At 45.4% G+C, this 17,832-nt stretch overlaps 1 protein-coding gene across 1 annotated transcript in view; it reads left to right on the top strand.

Moving 5' to 3' along the window:
• Positions 1–16,720, top strand: part of C8a (complement C8 alpha chain) — a 63,013-nt gene extending 46,293 nt beyond the window's left edge. Inside the window, exons 8-11 of the mRNA XM_052175594.1 lie at positions 5,830–5,952; positions 7,308–7,462; positions 12,181–12,412; positions 16,569–16,720. Of these exons, the coding sequence (XP_052031554.1) occupies positions 5,830–5,952; positions 7,308–7,462; positions 12,181–12,412; positions 16,569–16,720 (662 nt within the window). The remainder of the gene's footprint in view (positions 1–5,829; positions 5,953–7,307; positions 7,463–12,180; positions 12,413–16,568) is intronic.
• Positions 16,721–17,832: the final 1,112 nt, after the last annotated feature.

The raw sequence follows: 17,832 nt of genomic DNA, 5'->3' as shown, positions 1-17,832 counted from the left end.
ACTGCAAGGGCAGGAACAGACATTAAGACTCTCTTTTCCCTTTGGAGAGATTGTTTGTGCAGGCAACTAGTGTAGCGCAGCAGATAGATCATAGTTGACGAGTGGTGTTTGTTTGTGAGGAAGAGATAAATAATGTATTGCGCCTGTTTTACACTTGATACCTTTAATCTGAGGAATGACAGAGCCTCTCTGTGTTCTCACACTTCAGAAGTCAAGCTGCCTACTTCTACTTCAGAGCCCTGTGCAATCTGTAGTACCCACGCTGAGGCGTGAGGACAGCTCTCACATTGGTACTGCTGCTGAGCTAAACAAGAAAGCAGATGGTAGGCTAGGTGGCCAGAGACATAGTCTTTGTGGTTCTGGACTGCCAAGCAGACCTTCTTTAAAGCAGCCCTTCTTGACACCAGGCTAGAGCGAGACGCAACCCTGAGGGAAATTCCCTCCTTATCACTCTAGAGTTTATGTTAGCCTTCCTGAGTACTGTCTTGTCACTGGGAACACGAACCATCCACATGGGATCCTCTGCTCTCTACAGCCTACTTTTTCTCCTGAGTGCTTCTTGATCTGCCTGCATCCAGAATCTTCTTTCTAACTTGTGAGGAAGCCTGCTCAGGCCTGCCACACCATATCAGAACACTCCTCTATGTCTGTTTACCTGACTTCCCACACTTCCTAGATCTTCTTGATCCCCTTTACTCCAAAGACACCTTGTGTGTACTGAAACACTGGAAGATGCTTATCAAAGTTTCCTCAAATCCTTTTTTTTTTTTTTTTGGGAGCATTATGGTGTGATCACAACATTTCATAATCTCAGCACAAGAAGACCTCAGGTCTTCCACTCTTCTTGCCTCCTTGCTGACCCCTTATAGGCAGGCAGCCCAGCCCCTCATTGGTCCTCTCCATGAGGAGAGTTCTCTGCCCTCTGAGGTGACTCATCTCTGGTTGACTTCTGATCATCATGATGTATCTCTCTTGGGGAGATTTCTTTCTGAAGTCTCCATTCATCTGATGCAAGTTCTTAGGCCTGTAGCCACACACTCAAGCCTTTAAAAAAAAAAACCCAGGGTCCCTCCAACTCAGCACGTGCCCCAGAGAGTTGTCTGGAGGTGTTATTACTCAACTGAAGAGAACTCTCCATGCTTTCAGATAAGCAGTCCCTGGTCCAAAGGTTATGGCTTTGAATGTGGCTCAGATGGTTAAAACGCTTGCTACAGAAGCAAGAGAATTGGAGCTCAGAGCCCAAGTAAATGCCACGAGCATGTGGCCTGCCTGCAATTCCAGCCTAGGAAGGCAGGGATGAAGGTTCTGTCGTGTATAGTAGTTTGCTTCCTATTGCCATGATGAGGACCACAATCAAAATCAACCTGAATTATATACTTCTCCATCACAGTCCATAGAGAAGGAACTCAGGGCAAGAATCTGGAGGCAGTAACTGAAGGAGAGCCTGTAGAGAGATGGCTCTCATTGGCTTTCTTACCATTGCTTACTGGGTTGAATTCTTTTTTTAATTAGATATTTTCTTTATTTACATTTCAAATGTTAGCTCCTTTCCTTGTTTCCCCTCCAAAAATCCCCTATCCCATCCCTTCTCCCCTGCTCACTAAACCACCCACTCCCACTTCCTATCCTGTCATTCCCTACACTGGGGCAATGAGCTTTCCCAGGATCAATGGCCTCTCCTCTCACTGATGCCCAACAAGGCCATCCTCTGCTACATATGTGGCTGCAGCCATGGGTCCCTCCATGTGTACTGTTTGGTTGGTGGTTTAGTCCCTGGAATCTCTGGGGTACCAGTTGGCTCATATTGTTGTTCCTCCTATGGGGCTGCAAACCCCTTCAGCTCCTTGGGTCCTTTCTCTAGCTCCTCCATTGGGGACCATGTGATCAGTTCAATGGTTGGCTGAGAGTGTCCCCCTCTGTATTTTTCATGCACTGACAGAGCCTCTCAGGAGACTGCTATATCAGGCTCCTGTCAGCAGGCACTTGTTGGCATCCACAATAATGTCTGGGTTTGGTATCTGTATATGGGATGGATCCCCAGGTGGGGCAGTCTCTGGATAGCTTTTCCTTCAATTTCTGCTCCAAACTTTGCCTCTGTATCTCCTCCCATGAATATTTTGTTCTCCCTTCTATGAAGAACCGAAATGTCCACACCTTGGTCTTCCTTCTTCTTGAGCTTCATATGATCTGTGAATTCATGAAATTCTTAGCAAATGGATGGAAGTAGAAAATATAATCTTGAGTGAGGTAACACAATCACAAAAAGAATACACATGGTATGTACTTACTAATAAGTAGATATTAGCCCAGAAGCTTGGAATTCCCAAGATATAATTCACAGACTACATGATGCTCAAGAAGAAGGAAGACCAATGTGTGACTACTTTGGGTTGAATTCTTACATAACCCAGGAACACCTTCCCTGTGGTGGCACCACTCAAAGTAGGCTGAGTCCTGCTGCACCAGTCATGTACCAAGGACATGCCTATTGGCAATCTGATGGCAGCATCAGCTCAACTGAGGTTCCCTTTCCCTAGGCCAGGCATGGGGACACATGCCTTTGATCCCAGCACTCCGAAGTAGAGTCTGGTGTATATCTGTGAGTCTGGGGACAGCCTAGTCTTCATAGGGACTTTCAGGACAGGTAGGGTCACATAGTGAGTCACTGCCTCAAAAATTACTTACTTATTCAATTAATTAATTTTGAAAAGAAAAAAGAAGTTCCCTCTTCTTAGATGACCCTAGCTGTGTCAAGTAGACAAAAAACAAAACAAAAATAACAAAGCAAAAAATTAATACTAATTAGCCTCCCACATCAGTAGTGAGCTATGGGTTTGATTGAGAGAGCTACCCTCAAAGATAGATTATGGAAGACTTCCTAAGTTCCTTGGCATCAATTTTGGGCCTTTATACATAGATGTACATACATGAGAAGAAGGTATACACACACACACACACACACACACACACACACACACACCAAAAACCTTTAATGGTACAAAAATACTAAGGACATCCACCCCGTTAGCATGTTAAGTATATTGCAGTATTATTAATAACAAGAGCAGTGCTGTACAGAGATTTTATGATAACGAGATTTTATGTCTATTGATTAGAAACTTCCCTTTCCCCATACTCCCAGTCACACTAAGATCCCCTTTAATTTAATGGTTGCATTATTTAGATACCTCATGTAAGGGGAAACATATAGTCTTGTCCTTCTGAACCTGGCCTCCTTCAGTCAACATATTGTCCTGGGGATCATCTGGTGTCTTAAATTGCAGGGTTTTCTTCCTCTCTAAGGAATTTTAATGGCTAAGCAGTGTTTCCAGGGTGAATGTATTACTCAGGTTGCCATCAGTCTAGATCTCTCTAACATGGGAGGGGGCATGGGCTTACCCACCTACTTTTCTGGTTATCATTTTCATCTGGCTTCATCAGCCTGACAGACTGGGAGTAACCAGAACTTTAGGCCTTGTCTGCTCAGCTCTCCACATTCCTCACGGCGTGCTTGTCTGGTTGGTATTTTGTTCCCAGGGTAAACTGTCATAAGTTTCCCAAGTGAGTCTCGTTTTTCTCAGACGGTGAATCCATTCAATCTCCTGAAGGGTTTCTGAATCCTGATTATTAGCCAGAAAGCCCTGCCCCACCCCAGCCTTTCCAGCTCTTATTCTGAGTAGAGACGATGAGGTTGACTACTGTTTCCATATGTAAGGCCCCTCTGCTGAGGAGGCACTGATCAAGATAGTATGTGCCCCAGTGTACTGGAGTAAACGACCAGACACCATCATGTTCCAGACTCACCACCTGAGAACCACGTGTGGCCCTTGCTTTTTGAAAACACATATTTCTAATTTCTCATAAATATAAACTTAGAACGAAAGGAGATGGGGCTCAGGAGTCTACTTGTTTAATCAACTGTTGGGTATGGTGAGGTGACATGAGCTCACAAGCTCAGAAGTCAAAGTTTTGATCTGCCCCACGTCAAGGCCTCCTGTGGAACATGATCTGGTGGGATGGATATAGAACATTGGCAGAGGCTTCTGTAAGATCAGGCCGCCTGCTTAGGTCACACCGGTTCTCCACAACAGATCGACACCTTACTCGCTTCTCTCTACTATACCTCTCTACCCCTTTACATCCATCCATCTGGATCGGTGTCCCTTCTTCCAATATTAGTTTCGGCTTCTGCATTTGGATGCAGGATTGAGCTCCTCTATGGCACCTGATCATTGTCCTTGATGTCTCCGTGGGCTCTGTATGGCTGCCTCTGTTGGTAGCATCTCCTGCAGCTTCATTCTAGCTTCTCATCAGCTCTGCTGAATTCCAACAAGAAACTCTCTGATACAGATTTGCTTCAGCTGGTACATGCGTCACACACACTCGCCTTATATAGACTAGTTAATCAGAGTCACATCTGACACAAAAAGTTTTAACCCAAGATAGCTACATTACCAGCACATGATGTGCCAGGAGGGTACTGAGTAGGTGCCTACTACATTTTTCTCTCAGAGGACAGACTGCTTTAGTCTGATCCAATAACTGGGGATGGTGAAGATGCTGCAGGCTTCTGAGCCAGATAGCCATTCACAGAATCTCAGCTTCCCTGACTTCAGCCTCATGGCCTCAGGTGAGACAATTAACCTTTGTGAACCATGCGCATCCTGACTATAAACTGGGTTTATGAAGGCTCTTTAACTCTTAGATTCTATGATTCTCTGAGTCATGGTTCTTCCCTTACTGGCTGGTATCTTATTTTGCCCTCCCCACCCCAGCAAGCAAAGCCACTGAAGACAAGTGTCATGGCTCAAACCAAGCTAGAATTCTCTTCTGCAAGCACCTTCTGGCACTAGGTCTGCAGATCATTTAAGAGCACAGTTGCTGCGTAGCACTCTTCAGTCCAGATGCATCAGGCAGTACTCTGGATGATTCGGTAGCACTCCACTGTCCACTGAAGACTTCATTCTGGCTTTTGCCTGTGAATGCTTTTCATGAGCTTTTGTTTATCACTATTAAAGCATTTTTTAAAAATCAAAACAATTAAATATGCTCGTTCTCCTGCAACTAGTTATACACTAAAAATCAAAAGTGCTTCTATGGAAATAGCAGACGTTCTTTATGTGGTGCTAAATGGGCTACTCAGGGCACCTCTTCCTCCTAGCACTCACTTCCAGCTCCAGAAACTGATCTTTCTAGTGTCTCAGAGGGCTTCTGCTGATACATGCCTGGGGGAGAACAACTCTCTTCTTTTCCACAAATGAGAAACTGAGGCCAGTGGGATCACGGCTTTTTTTTGCAGAGCTCCCAGGTGTCAATGGCTGGGATTTGAAGTTCTAAGCTTACTTCCATTCCCTTCCATGGGACCACAATATTTATTCATCGAATGTCTTTCATTTACCAGCCATTTCTTCTGGGGAAAAAATGACTGAACATTAAAAAAAAAAAAACAGTTACAAAGATGACCAGTAATACACAAGTAAAGGGAGTGGGGGTATTCTGTCCCAAAAACACATCATGAAGTAAATGAAGGAGGATATCCTGTGAAAAATGGGGTGAAGCCCAGGGCTGACAGGAGAAGAGCTAGAACACTTGCTTCAAGGAGACTCAGAGGAGAATGGTAAAGGAAAACCAAGGAGAATGTAGAGCTGCTTGAGCCCATCCCTCACCTCCCCAATTTCTACAGGTGTTTGGTTGGCTATCCACAGGAGAGAAAAGTGACTGTTTCAATCTGCCTCCGAAGTCTGAGTAAGCGTCTCCTAGCCTGAGCTGGTTACACCATGGCAGCTGTCCTTTCTAATCCAGGACTTTGTTTCTGTCTTCCTGCTACAGGTATTACTGTGGAAGATGTCAAAAAATGCATCGGAGGTGGCGTTGGCCTGGAGTTTGGGAAGTTAAAAGTCGGAGGAGGTTTATCAGGAGAGTCTTGTCACAAGTCTGGAGGTGGCAGCATTGGCAAGTGTTTATCAGTGGGTCTTCCCAAGTGTGAAGCAAGACTTTCCTTGGGACACACCATTTACACAATGATTCTCTTCCTCCAGCTGATCCCATTTCATATTCTCCAAGTCATAACTTATGTATAATGTCTCTGTTTTGGGTCCACCTGCTTACACTGAAGTTATCTTGAAAACATTCAGCAGTCTAAGGATGCTTCCTAGATTCGAAGGGCTAGACAAGTACCCCAGCAAGACGTCGGGTGAAATGGGAGGTGTGGATAGCATCTTTTGTCATCTCATCAGGAATCAGTGCTGAGGGAGTAGGCAAGTTTCTCAGGAGAAGAATTTATGACTCCCAAGTTCAAGTTCAAAGAATGAGCAGTGAAAGCATGTACATGGGTAGTCAACATTTCTTGAACAAATCAGTGTGGGTGTTCATTCATTCATTCATTCATTTGTTCACTCACTAGCCCGTCAAATACAAATCAAGTTTTATAAGGTGAGGGACAGAGAAAGGTTTATGAAAGCAGCTATAATTTAGCAAGTGAAGTGCATGTTGACTGGATTAAGTTATACACGTGGGTTAGGTTATTTATGTCTTGAGTGTTAAGCCAAATTACCCATTTCTTTCTTTTCTTTTTTTTAAACTGTTGCTTTGAACTTTTTTTGAAGATTTATTTATTTATTATATGTAACTACACATTGTAGCTGTCTTCAGACACTCCAGAAGAGGGTGTCAGATCTCATTACAGATGATTATGAGCCACCATGTGGTTGCTGGGATTTGAACTCAGGACCTTTGGAAGAGCAGTCAGTGCTCTTAACCACTGAGCCATCTCTCCAGGCCCCAAATTACCCATTTCTGACGACCTCTCAGCCTCTCTCCTTGACCTGGCAAATGCTTACTTTATCAACAACTAAGTTTTCTTCCTAACTGGCCCATCAAACTGCTTTCTTCTCGGCATCTGCATTGAGGACCCTGATGACAGCTATCAGAGCATCTGCCATATTTAGCAGGGAAAGTAAGAGAGAAAAGGAGAGAGGGAGTGAGGGAGAGAGGTGGAGGGAGGGAATACAAGAGCAAACATGTGCCAAGTAAACCCTGACCCATGAATGGATGAGTGGACAAACAACCACTGACCTTCCCAGCCATTTATCACCCATGTTGTGTTGGCCTGGCCTCTCCATGACTCCTCTACTCACAGGATGTGAAGTTTCTGTCCATTCCATCCTGCTGGTTATGGCTACAGTAGAAGAATGGGCTAACTCTAAGAGCAGATGAACACTATTATACATCTCCACAGTAGAACTTACCATCCAGCCCTTTGATTTGGGGCAGGGGGAAGAAAGCTAACACTGTTATTCTTTTGATAGACAAAAGGAAGAAGGACTTGGGAGTGGAAGACATCATTTCTCGGGTGCAAGGTGGAAGTTCTGACTTGGGCAGTGGCTTGACACACAACAGTGCTATTGCATACCGGTCCTGGGGGAGATCACTAAAGTATAACCCTGTTGTTATCGATTTTGAGGTGAAGAAACCCTACGTCCATAAGAAATGAAAGTGAAGCAGAGCAGATCATTTCATATTTCTTATTATGAGCCCATCAAAGAACAAGATTAAATGTAACGGCACACTGAGCTGGTGCCCTTGCCCAGACCTGCCTAGAGAGAAGATGTGACTTTAATCTAGAGCCACGGGACAGCTGGGGTCAGAAACTTAGGACTGTTCAGGATCTGGATGACCACAGCTAGCCCAGACCCTTTACAGGGTTAGACGTGAAACAGCAACTTACATTTTTACATGAACTAATTGAAAGATCCCATCTGGTAAATTAGGAGGCTATAACTTCTTTCAAAGGCTGTAGTTTATGAACAGCAATACGATTCATATGTTAAATAGCACTGTATCAGAATGATTTGATATGGTTTTAAACAGAAGAAAAGAGAAGAAATTAGAAACTGTAGCACCAAATTAAATGTAATAAAAAGGTCACTTTTTCTAAGTGTATCAATGTGACAAATGTACTCAGTCGCTAGTCATGTATAATTCCTGTGGTGATCATGGTCAACGACATGCAAGAGAACACCAGACTCTCACAACTGCTCCCCCAAAGGAAGAACACATGGTGTATTCTATTGCAATACAAGAGTGGTTCTTGCTCCTCCAATCCCCGCATCCACCATGAAAACTAGATGAAGGTTTGCTTTGTATCCTTTGTCATTGCCCTCTCTTGATCCCCTTCGAAGGTTTTTGTACTTTACCACATTCACAGCTATTTATGTGCACATCTATCTGTATTAATATCTAGGGTCCGCATAGGAGGGAACTCATGCTTTCTGGAACAGGCCACCTCTCTTAATATTACAATTTCCATATGCATCTATCTCCCTGCAAACTTAAGTTTTTAACAGCTGAGTAATATTCCATTGTGACAAGTACCATGTTTTAATTAAAGGGGCAGGCAATAAATATTGAACAAATTAGGAATCAACCCCACAGACACTAAATGAATTGCTTAGGGCTAGATAGTGTCCAGGTGACAGTGCTGAGACTTCAGGCCCATGGAGCATGTGTTCAGTTCTTATTTGCTTCTTAGTCATAGGGCAGGGTCGTTTTGGGCCCACGGGAAATGGACAATGTGCCAGTCAGTGAAATTTGAAGGACTAAGCTAGGGACCCCACTGAGCAATCCATATGACACACCCCTTCCCACACCCAGGAAGGGTAAGAATCCTCTGACCTGACATGTCAACAAGGTTGAAAAAGAATCTGGCTTTGTTCCTAGCCTCACAAACTGGGTTATTCTAGCTGTCAAACTCTGTTTCCTTTCTTTTCTCCTCTTTTCTCTTCTTTTCTCTTCTCTTCTTTTCTTTTTTCTTTTCTTTTCATTTCTTCTTTTTTATTGAATATAATCTTCATTTACATTTTAAATGCTAAAACCTTTCCCTATTTCTCCCCTCCCCCAAACCCCCAGCCCCTCCTCCCACCCCTCGCCTCCAAGTATATGCCCCTCCACCGGACCTACTCGGACCCACCCCTACCTACCCCCCCCTCGATTTTCCTTTGTTGGTGCATCTACTGAGCCTTCACCAGACCAAGGACCTCTCCTCCCACTGATGCCTGACCAGGCATTCCTCTGCCACATTTTTGGCTGGAACCAGCTGTTTGTTTGAAACTTTTAAGAAAAATATTATTGATGTCCTAACTATTGTCACTGTATTTGTGCCCATTTTTACATGTATGTAAGCATAGAGATATTGTCTATTTAAACCAATAGATATTTCTAAAACACCTAGACCTAAAACTGTATTTTAACATCCTGCTTTCTATGAAAAAAAAAGGGGGGGTCAGATGGATTAACCTTGATTTTATTTCTTCTCCAGTAAGTAAGGGACCACTTTCACGCACCTGTAATTCACATAGGGTCTGAAAATTGCTATCATTCTAGCTATTAGTGATTTGGGCAAAAACTGTAAAATTGGTATCAGGAGAACACACACACACACACACACACACACACACACACACGCTTTCATAGTCAAGATGGGAACTTTGTGTTTGTTTTGAGCAACAACAGTACCAAGGGGAAGGCAGGGTCAAAGTTTGAGGCCTGAAACTCTCTTTGGAACAAAAAGCGTGGGGATTGGGAAGGTGACAAGAGGAGGAGTTTGGATCACAGTTCATTCACCCTTCCTGGGGGAAACCTGGGTCAGTTCCTTCACTTTCAGACCACCGTGTCATACATAACAAGGAATGAGAGGTTATAAAGTTAGGAAATCTTAGCTGAGGAAACAGAGCCATACTACGGAAAAGACCAGCATAGAAGCCTGTAGAAAGCAAAAGACGCCCCGTTAACTCTTCAACATCTGCATGGCTGCACAACCTTCACCCCCTCTGAGAAGTGTAGCCCTCTGAGGAATCAATACACTGAGTCATGAAACTAGTTTTATAATTTAAAAGGAGAGAGAGAGAGAGAGAGAGAGAGAGAGAGAGAGAGAGAGAGAGAGACAGAGAGACAGAGAGAGACAGAGAGAGACAGAGAGAGAGACAGAGAGAGAGAGACAGAGACAGAGACAGAGACAGAGACAGAGACAGAGACAGAGAGAGAACAGATAAGCGTGCCAGTTAGGAATTAAGATCCAAAGTAGATGTCAGCATTAAGCATTTATTTATAACATGTACTTAGATTAAGCGAATCCATGGGTCATATTGTTTTATTTTGTATTATATATCTTGTATTAAGTATGTATTAGTTATACATACATATACAAGCTGCTACATTCCTTGCCTGACTCTGTTGACTTATCTATAAAATGGCATAAGATCATTGTCAGTAAATTTTAAGCTCTAAGATCCTATTTTCTCTATCCTTTCTTCCTAAAAGAAACCAGCTCTTCCCAGGAGCATTTCCTGAGGGTCCTGAGGGCAGGGGAGGGACTTGAGTTGAGCCTGCTTCAAGGTTAAGGGGAAGCAGCCCCGTGGGACTGGCCTTACCTGGAAATAAGAGTCTTCTTTGACCAGGAGCCAGGCAGCCCAATTCCTACTCATGTCCTAACAATGGGCCCAATTTCCTGACCTTCCAGTAAGTGATGTTTTTCTGGCCTTCACTTCAGCCAATCCTTGCTTCCCATGTCTGAAGGCCTCTAAAATGGCCTCTGACCACTCACCAAGGTCTGTTTGCCATGAGTCTTTCTGTCCACATTTCCAGGAGCCTGCCAAAGTTCTGTGAAGTGCCTGCCCTTGACTTCTGACTGACCCACAGTGGCTCTATCGGACTTAGGCAAATTGCTTCTCCTTTGGGCCCTTAGGTTCTTCCCTTATACAATGAGAGCCCTGCTGAAAACGTTCATCTTTTGATTTTCTCCAAATGCAGAGCATTATAAGGGTGCTAAAGATAACCAGAAATAATGCCACTGGTAAAGCACAGTCCACCCCCACCCCAATTCTCCCTCTCCCTCTCCCTCTCTGTGTGTATGTTATACTGATCCATGAATGTGTTTGGAGGTCAAAGGTCACTGCCAAGTGTTTTTCTCTTATGTTTTTGAGGTAGGGTCTATCACAGAACTTGGATCCTTGTGATGACTAGCCAGCAAGTCCCCAGGCTAACCTTGTCACTGTTGAGGTTACAGGAGCTGGTGGCTGTGCCTGACTTTCTGCATGGATGTTTGGGATTCAAAGCCAGGTCTTCATGCTTACTCAGCAAACACTTTACCCAGTCAGCCATCTTCCCAGCATTCTTCCCCCTCCCACACATTTTTGTTGTTTTTTTTTTTTTTTTTTTTGCTAATAGCATTTCTAATGAGAATGGTGTGTTGTATATTATTATTCTGTCTCTTACACGGTTGCCTTGTACTCACTCTGGGTCATGAGGATTCTAGAGTGGCTATCATTCCCAGGCTTAGAGGGAAAGCTGAGACTCTCAGCCACACAGCCAGGAAGCAAGCTGCTCTCACTTCACAGTTTTCTAAGCGATGAGGCTTTGCCACATGTCCTTTCCCAGGGTCCTTACAGTAAAACCAGAATGTGGGGTGTTGGTTTCCATTTTCAGATGAAGAAGGGAGGTGTGTGGGTTCCATGACAAAGATCACACAGCGGGAAGCAGAAGGCCCTCTTTCTGCTCTTCTTACTGCTGCTCAGCCTAGGGCATTTATTAGTAATGGCATGGGACAGGTTTAGATTTTAGCACAAGGATGTCACTGGCATCTGGTGTGCAGAATCCAGTGCTGCTATATAGCCTGTCACACACACTGTACCATGTTCCTATCAGCACACCATTCATTTCAGTCAACAGTGTGTAGGCAGGGAAACCCTGGTTACATCACAGGGAAATGACCCTCCCCCACCCTAGAATTCAACCCATTGCATGCACCTATCTGGCTTCCTCGAGTTCAGGGAACAAGTGAGTTGTTCCTTCTTCTGGGTAACTTCTAGGGGTTCTTCTTACTCTGGAGTTAGGAGAGCATCAATTTCAGAGGTACTGGAAACCACGTTCAAAATGGCTCTTGCACTGAACACTCGCATGGATCTGAGCTAGTCACACAGCTACTCTGAGCCTCAGTTCCTTATCTGTGAGTGGGATGCTTAGAGTCCATTCATAGAATGGTTGTGAGGATCCTGAAGGATGGAGGGAGACCTGGGCATCTGCTCTCTGTAGCAGGCCTTTCAGAAGCTTCACAGCCAGTTGTTGGGCTATGAGAACACAGGCAGAGCCAGAGGGACTATGTGATTGATCCTCTTGTACCAACAGATGAAGCCCATCTATCAGCTACTGCGGCACACCAACCTGGGGCCTCTGGAGACTAAACGTCAGAACCTGCGCCAGGCTTTGGATCGGTACCTGATGGAATTTAATGCATGTCGCTGCGGGCCCTGCTTCAACAATGGAGTGCCCATACTCGAGGGCACCAGCTGCCGGTGTCAGTGTAGTGTGGGCTGGCAAGGCTCTGCCTGTGAACACATGGTCCTGGAGGGGATAGAGGGTAAGACTCATGCAGTCCACTCTGCCCTAGCCTGACATGGACCCCAGGGGTCAGTATACAGAAGGAACCATTGGGATTTCTAACCTCTATTCCTGGGTGGAATTCTCTTTGACTGCTCTAGAAATGCACAGCCAAGAGTTTTATAGTTCATGTTGCATGCCGGATTGTTCTTCCATTCTCTTCCTGCCATCAAGACTCTTCAGTGTCCAGGGCTGCTTGTAGGCTGAAATGCACTCCAGGGGCTTGAGGAAGATTGTCTCTGGAGTCTCTAGACAGGATGTGCCCCACACCTCTCTTGGCTTCTAGTGGTTGTCAACAGACCTTGGAGTTGCTTGGTTTCTAGACCTATCACTCCAATCTCTGCCTCCACAGTCATATGATTCCCCTCCCCTCTTTAGGCCCTAGCTGAATGCACGTGGCTTTATCTTACTGTGGTTTCACAGAAAAGACCAAACTTTCAAATAAGGTTCTGTTCACAGGTAATGGGAGCTGGGAGTTGAATGTGTCTTTTGCAGGGATGCAGTGGATGCCATTAGATAGGGAGTTAGTACTAAAAGCAAAGTCAGAGCAAAGAAGATGGAAGAGTGTATAGTTTTGGCATGAACTCATTAACCAGCAATGTGGAAGAAATCTATTAAGAGGAATAAAGACTTTCTTCCTTTAGCATGAACTGGGGCAAACACACTGTGAATCCCAGTTATTTCATGAACCCACCCTGGGGAGACTGTTTAAACACTTCTTTGAGGGGTTCAACTAGTTCCATTTAAGTTTTTCTCACACACCTCTTCCTCCCTCCTTCCCTCATTCCCTCCCTCCCTCCCTTTCTCCATCCCTCCCCCCCTCATCCCTCTCTCCTTCCCTCCCTCCCTCTCTCTCAGGGCTTTATGTATCTTGGACAAGTACTCTATGACAGATTTACATTCCAGCTCTCTGTTTGCTTTGGTTTGAGACAGGTGTTCACTAAGTTGCCTAGGCAGAGTATGGGCTGTAAAATCAATGTATAAACCAGTTTCATTTGGCTATTGTATGGAAGAATATGTACATAGAACAAGGGAAGTCTGGGTGGACAAATCAAAGGTACTGTGTCCAGAACAACCTTCTGGGGAAGCACAGAGTGGGTAAATAGGAGCAACTGGCTAAACAGCCATTTGTAGAAAACAAAGTCTGCAGCCCTCTGACTCAGTGGGAGCCGGACACAGCTGTCTCCAGAGTAAGGGACTAGGTTAACGGAATTAAAGAGCTAGATTGTCATTATCCTTCTTCTGACATGCCAGGAGCTTCAGTCCCATGTGTTTCATCAGATGTTGTTGAAACAAAGTTGGGACACTGTAAGAGGAAGAGCAGGAAGGAGTGGACATTGTTGGCATTAAGAACACGTAGGAAGGTCAAAATTCATGGGGACTGTCACACAGGAAGGACTGAGCATTGCTTTGCACGGCTGTTGAGATCAAAGTTTAAGATTAATAGAGCAGAGGATGTTGGCTTAAGGAGGGAGGACCTTCTTCCAGAGCTGTTATCACGTGTATGGAGGAAAGTTGTTGATGAGCCCATAGGACGTGACAGTGGGGTGGTAAGATTGCCTCAAGGAGGCTTCCACCAAAGAATCTGTGCCTCAGATTTGGAATAGGGAAGGACAAAAAAAAAATGAAGACTTGTTAGTCTGAAGCTGAAAATAATCCAGCTTGGCTGGGAGGAACCCCAGACAGCAATTTCCTTAGTATTCAGAGGTGATCTCCTCGTTGATCTGGTTTTGAGATGAGATAATGGTGGGTTATCGTTCCCTCACTGAGAGAGTGTCTCTAAGCGGGAGGCAGGGCAGCACAGCTCCGAGGTCAAACATGCCTTGGAATCCCAGTGTCTGATTCTCATGTAAGCACTTGCTATAAAATGAAATCCTGGCAGTATAGGCCTCACAGGCTGGGCTGAGCATTAAACCAGCTAAGTAAGGCACATGCCACCAAGCAGAAGGAAGAGGCCATCACATGCCTGATGTTCTATGGACAGGATATACCTGGGTTGGTCACTTCTCTGGATTTTTCCTCTGCTCAAGAACAGACAGTTTAAGTCTCAGACTGCTGTCTGCTACCCAAACGAGAAAATTTGAGAGCTGTGGGAAGGGGAGGGAAAGCCCACATTTGAGAAATGCAGGTACAGAGAATAATATCTATATCACCAACTATCCAAGGTCCAAGGCTGTTGCACTTTCTTCTCCTGGGAGTTGGAGAGGACACTGCCTAACTATTTGGAAATTGGTGGATTAGGACATGGGGAGGGGAGGAAAAATGCTCTGGACCAAGATAGTCCAGCTCCAGAGCTCAGGGATCCTCCTGGCTCTCCAGCAGGATATGTACCAGGTTGCTGGTCTCTCAGCTAGGAAACTTTCCCCAAGGACCAAAGGCCACTTGACAGAAATAATTGTTCTTCATTCTAAGCCAGCATCATAGCAGCACATCCTTGTATGTGAGCTTAATTATTCCCACAGAGCCTTATGAGATAAATGTTCTTGTTGATTTCATTCTATAGATGAGGAGCAATGGTAGATAATTTGCCAAAGGTCATGTAACTAGAGAATGAAGGAGCAGGGAGCTGAGCCCAGGAAGTCGGATGCCTGGACCCAAGGCCTTGGCCTGTCTCTACTGAGTCTGTCTCATGTCAGTATGGTTTGAATGAGCATAGAGACTCTGAAGCAATCTCAGTAGCAATCACATGGGATGTGGGCAGTGGGAATGGGCTAATTACTTCATAATTTCAGTCAGGCCTGACTTCAAGGCACAGGTATGATCCTTGGCTTGGCCATTCTAATTATTCCCTTTCTAGGGCCTGGTCCTCATAGCAAAGAGATAGAGAGAAGAGGTTTCACCTAGACATTCCTCACAGGGTGGAGGGCATACTCTGTGAGAGTCATGCCGAGCTGCATGCACACACTGTGGGCTGTGGAGGAGGAGCAAGATGCCAGCCATCTGGGTGAGAGTGGGAGACTAGGAGCTGTATTCAAAGTCTCAATCCTCCTGCATTCATTTCTCATACATTCAGATAACTGCCAGCGTTGCAAGGAGCTCTAACAACCCTCCAAGCAGGGTGTGGATATCAGGTGACCTCATGGCCACCTTACTGGACGTTCACCCTGACAGAGATTAAGCTGGCAAGGACATCTAAGGCAGAAAAAAAAATCTGTCAGCGTCTACTGAAACCCATTAGGATCCCTGGGAGTTTTCCTAGCAAACCTTTGCCAACAGGGACAGAATCACAGAGGTCGGGGAAAATAGAGACTAAGAATCCTGCTGTGGCTGCCCCATCAGGGAGTATAATTACAGTGCTGGAAGGGACTTGGAGATAATCTAATCCAATGATGCTCACAGTGAGATCTGAGGAGCCCTAGGGTGCTAGGACCTGCCCCCAGGGGAGGAGGGCGAGCCTGGAAGTCACCCCAGCTTCAATGGAATTGCTCTGCTTTCATCTGAATTAGATGTGGGGTTCATGGAAGATTTAATTAGGAAAAAGGAATGGTGATAGAAAGTGATGAGCAGTCCCCATTGGATTCATTCACGCTTCTCATGGAGCCAAACTTTAACTTTCCTGGGAGGAGAAGGACTTGGAGAGGCCCAGCCAGGGAAGTAAGCCAGCAGCCCTGGGTGGGGTTCTGGGTGCTCGGTTTCTAGATTCCACACCCAGTGTAAGCGTTTGGAAGTTCTGCACAGATAATCTGTCATACCCCAGGGCCCACTGTCAGGCTCTGAAAAGTTTGGATTAGAAACTTACAAGCTGAACCTCAACAATCTGCGACAGAGATCTCTAACTAGACCTCTGCCTTGGAGAAGCAGGTTGGTCATGGTTCTATTCCTTACAGCCTCCGACGATTTGGAATCATTCTCCTGGAGGAGTACACTTCCTGCCTTGCTCTGCTGTCCATCTTCCATACAACCATGGATTCCAATGTCATGAGATGGACCCTCAAGTGGCTTATTTTCACTCCATCCAGAGTTCCAAATTAGCTGTGAGGCTGTAAGCACAGAGGTCCTGGTTTGCTACTCAGGGCCTTTCCCCGAGGAAGGACTTTGGACCACTCTGGAGCAACAAGATGGCCTCTGGCCCTACATCCCCAGCCAGCTGCTTCTCCTACACTAACCTCCTCCTCCCACCACATGCTTTCCTGCAGGAGCCAAAACTGATGGCCGCTGGAGCTGCTGGAGTCCCTGGTCAGAGTGCAGAGGAGGCTCCCAGGAGAGGACGAGACAGTGCAACAACCCAGCCCCCCAGAACGGAGGTGCCCCATGCCTGGGGAAGAGCCTGCAGACCCAGTCCTGCTGAATAACTCTGGATGCAGCCTGGGAAGGAGGCTGCAGATGCTGCTACCTGTCCTGACTGCTGGTTAGGATTGATTGCTGCCCTGAGTGATTGCGATTTTTTTTTCTAGTAACCTCATAATTCTTACCCTCTATCAATAACTTGGCTCCAAAGCTGTCTCCTTGTTCCAGGGATTGTTCCCCGTTACCTCTCAGAACCACCTTTCTGTCCTATTCAGGATGCTTAGCAGTAAACTGATTTAGATACATCAGAAATTATTCCTCACAATTCTGGAGGCATAAACTGAGAGAGAAAGCTTCCAGCGGGTCTAGGGTCTGGATAGGCTGTGTTCCATTTTATATATGTCCTTTTGATGTATTATCACATGGCAGAGGCTTATGGAGTCTCTAGGGCCTCTTTAGTAAGGACACTAGTACTACTCATGAGATCTTTGCCTTTATCACGTCGTCATCTCTCAAAGTCCAGCCCCCTCTTTCCACACTGGGTGGAGGACTTCCATGAGGAGAACTTAGAGACCCCAGCATTCAGACCCTGGTACACCTCCTGTGGATCTCTTCTGGTAAGCAATTATATTTGAAGGCAGAAACTGGATTGCTTTTCTTCAGCACAGTATTTTCAGTTGCCAAGGCTATACAGTACAGACTGTAGGGGATCTCATCAGCAATGGTTGCAGGACAAGCAGATGGACCAAGAGTCAGTTCACAGGTGAGGTTTGTCCTGGTCAGCCTCACAGAGCTGTGGGTGGACTTGGAAGGGTCAGTCAGTAAAGATCAATATCTATTCCCAGACCTTCCTGAGAAGAGCCAGCCACACCCACCAGTCTAGTGTTCTTACGTACCCTAAACTGTGTACATGTTCCACACAGTGGCCAAGTTACTTAATCAGGGTTTCTGTTGCTATGAGAAAACATCAATGGCAAAAGCAATTGGGGAGAAAAGGGATAATTTCAGCTTGCACACCCCACTCAGCCTATCATGAAGAGAAGTCAGGGCAGGAACTCAAGGCAGGAACCAGGAGGCAGGAGGTGAAGCAGAGGTCATGGATGCTGCTTGCTGACTTCCTCCTTGTGGTTTTCTCATCTTACTCTCTTGTATCACCCAGTACCATCTATCTGC

The sequence above is a fragment of the Apodemus sylvaticus genome, chromosome 3 (genome assembly GCF_947179515.1).
Source record: "Apodemus sylvaticus chromosome 3, mApoSyl1.1, whole genome shotgun sequence".
Taxonomy (NCBI): Eukaryota; Metazoa; Chordata; class Mammalia; order Rodentia; family Muridae; genus Apodemus; species Apodemus sylvaticus.
Note: the sequence above shows the minus strand (reverse complement) of the source record. Positions and strands in the feature narration are given on the sequence as shown.